Consider the following 9,074-nt stretch of genomic DNA (forward strand, 5'->3'; position numbering starts at 1 on the left):
GAACGTCGACGTGGCTCTAAATGAAACGGTCCGTATAATATCGGGTTGCCTGAAACCGACACCTATCGAAGAGGTATACCCCATTGCTGGAATTGCTCCACCACCTATCAGGAGGAAGGTCACGTCAGAGGTAGAACGGAAAAAGCAGGAGACGGACCGAAGACACCCCTTATATGACCACCAAACTCAGCCAAGCAGACTAAGATCTCGGAAAAGCTTCCTGAAAACATCAAGATCCATCCCCGAAGCGCCAGAGACGCGTCGAATACACCTATGGCAAGCGTCAGCTACCGCGACACATTTTCCTCCCTCAGAGGAAATGGCTGCTGGACACAATTTACCGTATCCGACTTGGAAAGCGCTAAACAGACTAAGAACCGGCGTTTCACGTTGTGCCAGTAACCTGAAAAAATGGGGATACCAGGAGGACGATACCTGCGACTGTGGCGCGGTTCAGACCAGCCGGCATCTACTATCATGGACAGAGATGAGAGAGACCTGCACAGAACAAGACTTAATTATGGCAAGTGACAGGGCCATCTATGTGGCCAACCATTGGAAATACAGAATTTAAAGTTGTTGGTGTTCCGGACACGGAAAGTAAGTAAGCATGTCGTCCATGGTAGTTAATTCAGTGTTGTAGCCCCATTGTTCTTAAATCTGACCATATATTATGAAATATTCGGTACAAAAACACTTGGATGAACCCAAAACAAATCTTTATTTGACTACATATCAAATACAACTGGTTAATTCTTTTACCTGTAAACTACTAAAATATAATCCGATAATTAGCAATACATGAGCGTCGCGAGTGGGGTTTATAATTACATGGCCAATACATTACATCACCCCACCCTAAAATCCTACTTATAACTAAATTTAGGAACACAACAAAACTAAACTCCTAAATACTATATTTCGAATCCAAAACGTTTTGGTTCTTGTCTAGATCTTATTGGACGTCTATGTGGGATGTCTGACTCTTGGATAACATCACTATCATTTTGAGAGTCTAGCTGAGGCTCCCCACCTAGATTTCCTGTTGAGTTTGTAGCGGCTTGGATAACATTTTCCTCGTTATTTTGAATATTATTTTCCTCTGAACTATCGTGCATCGTCTCCGCAAATGTAATACCTTCTAAATTATTATTAAAAACTATTTTAATTTGATTACAATTAGTGTTGCCCAAATGCAAGACCAAGACGAGACTTGGACAGTCTTGGTCTTGGTCTTGCACCAGTACACCTGGTATTGGTCTTGGTCTTGGTATTGCACTCCCAGTCTTGGTCTTGGTCTTGGTCTTGCAGCAAGAGTCTTGCAAGTCTCGCAGCAAGAGTCTTGCAAGTCTCGCAGTTACCCACTAGCATATTGCTATTTATTAATAAACAACTCACATTAGGTGGGTTTGAACCCACGATCTAAACTATCCCTGCCTATACTCTAACTAACTGGGGTATCTACCATGTCCCACGGGAGTCAGTCTGTTTCTTAATAAACGTTTGCATTTAATAACCTGACATGTGCTAAAACATGGTGAAAACACAAAAAATCAAACAAATGACATAAACTTATCTAGACTGTATTTTAAAGAACATTATCTGTCTAGAAAGGAATTGATGGACTCTCACATTAGGTATATGAAATGAAATGGAATAAAAGAGTTCTACAATTTGCCATTTATTCAAATAAAAAATAAAAAAAATACAAATTAAATTACAGCACAGTACGCAATAGCTTTGACACTATTATTAGTTGAAAATTTTTGTTTGCTATTAGTTGAAAATTTTAAGATTGACTTTTTTTAACAAGAATTAATACAAAGTAATACACACAGTTTAATTATATAATATTTATACAGAGTGAGTTTTATGTATGGAACGCCTCAAATATCTCGGAAACGACTTGAACGATTTTTATAGAATTTGGTGAGTAAAGGTCTTCTAATGCGGCCGATATTATAGTGGTAATTACAGATTGTTACCAGATCTTGCGTTTTTTTGAAAATATAATGAACTTTAGTATTTCGAATAGAACACCCAGTATATTTTTGCATTTTGAACCATAATAACTACTAATTAATTTTCATGTAATATTTCCTATACCGAAATGCCATAATTTCTGATTTATTTCTATATTTATTAAAAAAAAATTAAACAAATTATAAAAATCAATTGTTTCAGCCCTGGCAGACTTATTTTAGGTTCTTTGAATCATATGGAACAAAAAAGGTCTTCTGTAGTTTTTGTCTAAAGTTATTCGTTTCCGAGTTACAAACAATTTAAAACTGAAAAAAATCGAAAAATGACGATGTTCAAGGCTTAAAAACACAAGTAATAGCTATTTGTATAACAAGGGAGGAAAGTGCTTCTTTTCCTCCCGAGAATGAAGTTTACTGCCCGACGCGTAGCGGAGGGCAGTAATCATCCAAGGGAGGAAAAGGCACTTTACTCCCATGTTATACATATGGTTTTTCCACCTTCCTCAAATAACAAGTCATTTTTTCATTTTTACTTAATTTATTTTATGTAACTAACCAACAAAATTTATTAGAACTAAATCGAACAAGTAGGTACAATATAACTGTCAACTGTCAAATATAAGTCAAATTATTAATGTAAACATTGTTAAATCAAAATAACAATTTACTGTTTTTTACCATTCTGCAAAATACAGTGTTTTATAAATAAATGTTAAAATGTATAGATACTTACGTAATAGAAAATAGATATTATACAGGGCGTCAATAAGTTATATTTCATGAATGACATATTTCCCTAGGGAGGAAAAGTACAACTTTGCTCCCTACAATCAGGTCCGGAAAAGTATACTTTCGGTAGAGGTAGGTGGAAAAAAATATTATTTTCGAAATCTCGAAGTGCCTAAACTGAAGTTTAAACTTCATTTATCAGTTGTCGTTAAGTAATTTGTTTATTTCATTTTAAAAAACATTGTTTTTTAGTTTTTAATGCAGTCCGATCGCCCATCCTCTCATAAGTTCTTCATTAACAATAAAAATACAATGGCCAAATCACACATCGGCCAATATCTCTTTTTATATAATAATAAATCTCTTTTTTTGAAATTTGAAGGTTTTTTAACATTTTACCGTGCGCGAATGGGCTATACATGGTAGCCAGGCATTATCTTATCTAGTGCTTTTTCAGCAAAAAATTTTGTTTGGCCGATTGATCTAATATCTAATTGCACACCCTGCAAAAAGTAGGACGTTTAGTCTTTACGATATGGATAAGAAAAAACAATTGAGTGGTTGTCCGTAACAGTGAATATGGTATTCGTATTATATTTTTATCACCTTATAGGCGACATACTTCTTTAAAAGTTTCAATGCGATATTGTTATACACACAACACAAGAAGATTATTTTATGAAAGGTTGCTATTCTCAAAATCTAGACAATTGCTCAATTGTAATTAATTTCGGACCGAAGGCGTCGTCTGATATTAGGAAAGAATGAAATATTGTATTTTTACATTGTATAATAATTTATTATGACCTCTGAGTACGTATCCAATAAATAAGTGTTCATATTTTTAATTCGGTAGGTATGTTCATCGTATTGTTTATAATTCGGATAAATCCATTTTTCCAAATTTTTGTTACATATTTTTTTGTATCTCATAGTCTCTAAGCATATACCCGAACTAATATACAGGGTGTAACAAAAATACAGGTCATAAATTAAATCACCTATTCTAGGACCAAAAATAGTTCTAATGAACCTAACTTACCTTAGTACAAATATGCATATAAAAAAGTTACAGCCCTTTGAAGTTACAAAATGAAAATCGATTTTTTCCAATATATCGAAAACTATTAGAGATTTTTTATTGAAAATGGACATGTGGCATTTTTATGGCAGGAATATCTTAAAGAAAAATTATAGTGGGGGTTTTATTCCTTTAAACCCACCCAAACTTTTGTGTACGTTCCAATTAAATTATTATTGTGATACTATTAGTTAAATTCAATATTTTTAAAACTTTTTTGGTTCTTAGTATTTTTTCGACAAGGCAGTTTTTATCGAGTTGCGGCTTCTTTTCTAATATGTTTACGTAGAGATTTTATGGGGGTTTTGTTCCTTTAAACCTCCTAAATGGTTGTGTACGTTCCAATTAAACTATTAGCCAAGCCGCACACCAAAGAAACATGAAACGAAAAACATGAAACATGAAACGAAAAACATGTTTCATGAAAAGAAAACACTGCTAAACAAATCTCAAAGTCCGCTTACCAATGAAACGAGTGTGATTCATGCTCATGACACATTTTTATTTTCGAAGAGTTTCATAAATGGCCAGACATATATTTGTTTACAAGTGGTTTATTTCCATGAAACGTAATTTACGTTTCATGTTTCTTTGATATGCGGCCTCTGCCTTACTGCGATACCATTAGTTAAACACAGTGTTTTTAAAACTTTTTTGCTTCTGTGTATTTTTTCGATAAGGCACATTTTATCGAGATGTGACTTCTTTTTTAATATGGTTTAAAATATACCTAACTATGTAAATATAAATTTTCCTATTATTATCAAGTCTCCATAATCGTACTTAGCCATATCACAGATGAACATAACATATACGTGGCCATATACAAATGTGTGGTGGATTAGACAAATAATATGCAAAATATTTCGACAAATACTGACTTGTCCAAAAAGTACCAAGAGGCATAGAAGTTTTTAAAGTATTGTGTTTAACTAATGGTACTACAATTATAATCAAATTGAAACGTACACAAAAGTTTGGGGGGGTTTAAAGGAACCAAACCCCCATAAAATTTTTATCGGGTGTCTAAATTTCACTATAATTTTTTCTTAAGATACTACTGCCTTAAGAATGCCACATGTTCATTTTCAATAAAAAATCTCCAATAGTTTTCGATATATTGGAAAAAATCGATTTTCATTTTGTAACTTCAAAGGGCTGTAACTTTTTTTATGTGCACATTTGTACTAAGGTAAGTTAGGTTCAATCGAACTATTTTTGGTCCCAAAATATGTGATTAAATTTATGACCTGTATTTTTGTTACACCCTGTATTATTCCATAAAATGACACTCAAACTGCAAAACGCAAGAGTCTTGCAGGCTTGGTCTTGTTCTTGCTCAAGTCTTGCACGGTCAGTCTTGGTCTTGCTAAAATAAGGCGGTCTTGGTCTTGGTCTTGCTAAAACGCAAGAACAAGACCAAGACTGCAAGACCAAGACCGATTTTGGGCAACACTAATTACAATGTCTTTTCCACGTAAGTTTACTACCTAGCGGATTTACCAAATATGCTCTTCTACCTAAAATTCGTAAAATCTTTGCTTTGCACCACGACACCTTGGTGTTTCTATATAGTCCAGGACGCATCTGATTTGAGATGGACGTTGAGAGGTGACTCAAATTTTTTTGCAGAAATTGCTTGAAAATAAATCAAATACTAATATTTGAGTTATCCTCCCTCTCAAAAAGGTCGGGAACATTGTTTAAATAATCAAAATGTCAAAAATTGAAGGAAAAATTCGATTTTTTTCTTCGTTTTTTGATTATAACTTTAAAAGTATGTATTCATTTCCGAGAAAAGTTGTACTGACATAAAAGTTGCGTAATTAAATTTCCTACAATATAGAATTGGTTAAAAATTTAAAAAATAGTCACCCTAGTTACAAAATAGCAATAATTGCGAAAAAAACCATACAAAAACAAGTATTCGCATTTTACGTTTTTCAACCATTTATGCTACACTTAGGACCTTCATATTTCACCCAGAAAAACTTTATGATACAGTAAAACAATACTGTAAATTTCATTAAGATCGGTTTAACAGATTTTGCAAAATAAATTTTGCAATCCAGCTTTCGCAAAAAAATTCATTTTTTCAAAATGTTACAGGACTGAAAATAAAGCAGATAGCAAGTTGAATTTTTTTTTGCTTATAGAAGTGTACTGTACCTTTCATTTGCAATTTTCAAAATTAAAATCCATTAATTACCACGGCGTCACAAAATTTTTGAAATAAACAATAATTTTTGGTGCTACGCGCAAGACAGCGGTGTACGATTCACACAAGTTGATTTCCAAAAAAATTTCTTCCAATCTTTATCTAATATATTATTTTCTTACTCTATATTTTGTTGTATTTTAATATTTTAATTCCACAAAAATCAAACTAATTTTATTATTGTTTGTGAAATATTGTTTAAACAATTGCATATGTTTAAAAATAATAAACTTTTATTATTTAAATTAAAATATATTAACAAGGAAAGTTTTTGCTAATAAAAGTGTTATTTCAAAGGATAGAGTATGTTTTTTTATTTTGCAATAAACAATTTATTTATTTATATCGAAATGTAATAAAAATTAAAATGTATCAATCATTATCAAAGGTCATTGGAATGCCCAATCAAAACAAACTATCCGCTGTCCTGCGCAAAGCACCAATAATTAATGTTTATTTAAAAAAATTCCTGACGCCGTGGTGTTAAGGCTCCCCCAAACCAACGCGGAAAATTCGCATTACCTGCGGAATTCCGTACCGCATACGATTCGCATTGAATTGTTTCCACTGTGGTAAGTATACAAGTTCAGACAAGTACGATTTTCGTCGTTCGGGCATGCGTTTTGTCTGCGTATTTATTCGTCCGGAATCTTAGTTCGCACTCGACAGCGTTTTTATCAGTTTCGCAGTGGTTTCGCATGTGAAAAAATTGAAAATGGAGAGAATTATTGAGTTGGTTCGAAAGTATCCTATTCTCTATGACCTTTCTCATGAAGATTATAAAAATGTAAGGAAAAAGGACAAGATTTGGACTAGAATAGGAGAAGAAATAGGCGAAAATGGTGAGTAGTTTTACGATTTGTATTGGTTTATTTTTCTACATCTAAGACTAAAGAAAAGCAGAGGCCTAAACAATACTATATTTACTGCAAGAAGAGTCCATTATTTTCATCGTGAACAATTTATTCATAGTCCTGAATTAAAATACGTGGCAAATTTTTCTCGAACAGAAAATGCCAGTCTTGCAGCTCTCCTTGGGTCATTGTCCAAATTTTGAAATGCTCCAAGTTCAGGCTCTGGTGGATCTAAAAGTTCTATGAATCTATCATCACATTTTTTTGTCCTTAGAAAATTATGCAAAATACATGCAGTTTTCATAATGAGAATACTAGTATCAATTTTTGTTTCCATTGGTCTGTAGAATATACGCCATTTTTGTGCCAATATTCCGAAAGCGTTTTCTACTATTCTTCTCGCTTTACAGAGCCTCACATTATAATTTTCCTTGAAAATATCTGTTCTGCTTTGACTGTATGGAAAGGGCCTCAACAAGTATGGTTTTAGTGCAAAGGCTTCGTCTCCAATTAAGACATGGGGGGAAAGTTCATTCTGGCCTGGGAGATTTTTCGGCTCAGGTACACCCATCTGATTTGTTTCAAATCTTCTTCCCATGTTGGAAGCTTCGAATATTCCACCGTCGCTGTTTTTACCAAAACCGCCAATATCAACTGAAATGAATCTATAATCTGGGCCAACAATAGCCATTAATACTGTAGAAAACTTATTCAAATAACACCAATAATTAGATCCTGTTTTGTCTGGACACTTGATAGTAACATGCTTGCCATCGATGCTACCAATACAATTTGGGAATCGCCAGGTATTTCTAAAACCTTCTTCAGATTTTTTCCATATTTCTGTAGTTGGTTCGGGCAAGTAAATATGTTGCAAATTTCTACATAAAGCTTCACAAACTTCTACAACTATGGCACTTACAGTCGAAAGCCCAACTCTAAAACTATGGCCTATTGTATAAAATGTATCTCCGGTAGCCAGATAACTAAAAAAGAGTATTTTGTTTCAGGGGATGAGATTAAAAAAAAAATGGAGGAATCTGCGCGATACGTACGCTAAGTACATAAGAACTAATAAAACTAGAACTGGACAAGCGGCAAGCGATAAAAAAAAATGGATATGGGCAGATCATATGGAATCGTTCAAACCGTTCCTAAATTTTGCTAAGACTGCATCCAATGTCACAGATGTTGATACACAAGAATCTGAAGCATTCCCAAATATAGAATCACCCGAAAATATATTAACGGATGAAAATTCCGCAGTACAGAAACCAACGTGTAGTAAAAATCTACTAACAACTCAGACAGATGATTCCCAGAATAAGATTCAACCCTCCTCATCGAAACCTACTCGAAATGAAGCTCCTAGGGTTACTCTTTCAAATGAAACTCCTTCTACAGGCAGAACAAACAGAAAACGCAATTCTGAGCCATCCACATCTGTGAAAGATATGATCAGTTATTTTGAGAGCAAAAAGAGAGTAGTGCATGATGCTACCGATCAACTGTTTTTGGCTCATGCTTCTACGGTAAAATCTTTCTCTCCTAGAAGGCAAATTGAAACAAAAATGAAGATTGCGCAAGTTATCATGGAGCAGGAGTTGCTTCAATTGGAGGAAAGTTCTTTGAATAGCCATCAATCTAGAGCTGAAAGTACAGACACCTATCAAAACCCCTCTTCCGTCGGAAGTATTTCGGTTGTATCCCTACCTTCACCAAATGATACTGCATTACCTAAACAATCGAATACTTCTGGGTTCTATGAAGTGAATTGTGAAAATAATTATATTACACTACACAACTTGGCGCAGAGTTGCAACCAAGCAGCTTCTCATAATCCATCAGTTTCCAACTATGTCAATTCCTTTGACCCTTACAATACATAAAGTATATTTTAGAGTTATTTTGATCCTTATTCTCTTTTACTGTAGTAAATTAATGATATAAATAATGCCTGCAGTTTTTTTTTTCATTTTCTTACCTTAATGTTATGGCCAACCGTTCTTCGGGAGATAAAGCTTCTCGGTAATTCGTGTCTGATTTTCTAATATCATTTTCTACAAGGTGCAACAGTTCATCGAAACAATCTATTGTCATTCTAAAATAAATGTAGCATCTTTTATCGTCTTTTCGTAATTGAGGCATCAGCGTGTGATATTTTCCCCACATTTCAGTCTTTCTAGATTGATATCATGAACCCATTTTCT

General features: G+C 33.8%; 1 protein-coding gene across 1 annotated transcript; it reads left to right on the forward strand.

The window, feature by feature from the left end:
• The first annotated feature begins 6,499 nt into the window (after positions 1-6,499).
• Positions 6,500-8,870, forward strand: LOC126890258 (transcription factor Adf-1-like). The gene is made up of 3 exons (XM_050659116.1): positions 6,500-6,859; positions 7,714-7,726; positions 7,875-8,870. The coding sequence occupies exons 1-3, from the start codon at positions 6,726-6,728 to the stop codon at positions 8,751-8,753; spliced, it is 1,026 nt and encodes a 341-aa protein (XP_050515073.1). The 5' UTR covers positions 6,500-6,725; the 3' UTR covers positions 8,754-8,870.
• Positions 8,871-9,074: the final 204 nt, after the last annotated feature.

Source organism: Diabrotica virgifera, chromosome 8, assembly GCF_917563875.1.
Source record: "Diabrotica virgifera virgifera chromosome 8, PGI_DIABVI_V3a".
Taxonomy (NCBI): domain Eukaryota; kingdom Metazoa; phylum Arthropoda; class Insecta; order Coleoptera; family Chrysomelidae; genus Diabrotica; species Diabrotica virgifera.

What these genes read in the sequence shown, in the direction of transcription:
- LOC126890258 (XM_050659116.1), top strand. Translation starts at nt 6,726, where the DNA reads ATGGAGAGAATTATTGAGTTGGTTCGAAAGTATCCTATTCTCTATGAC.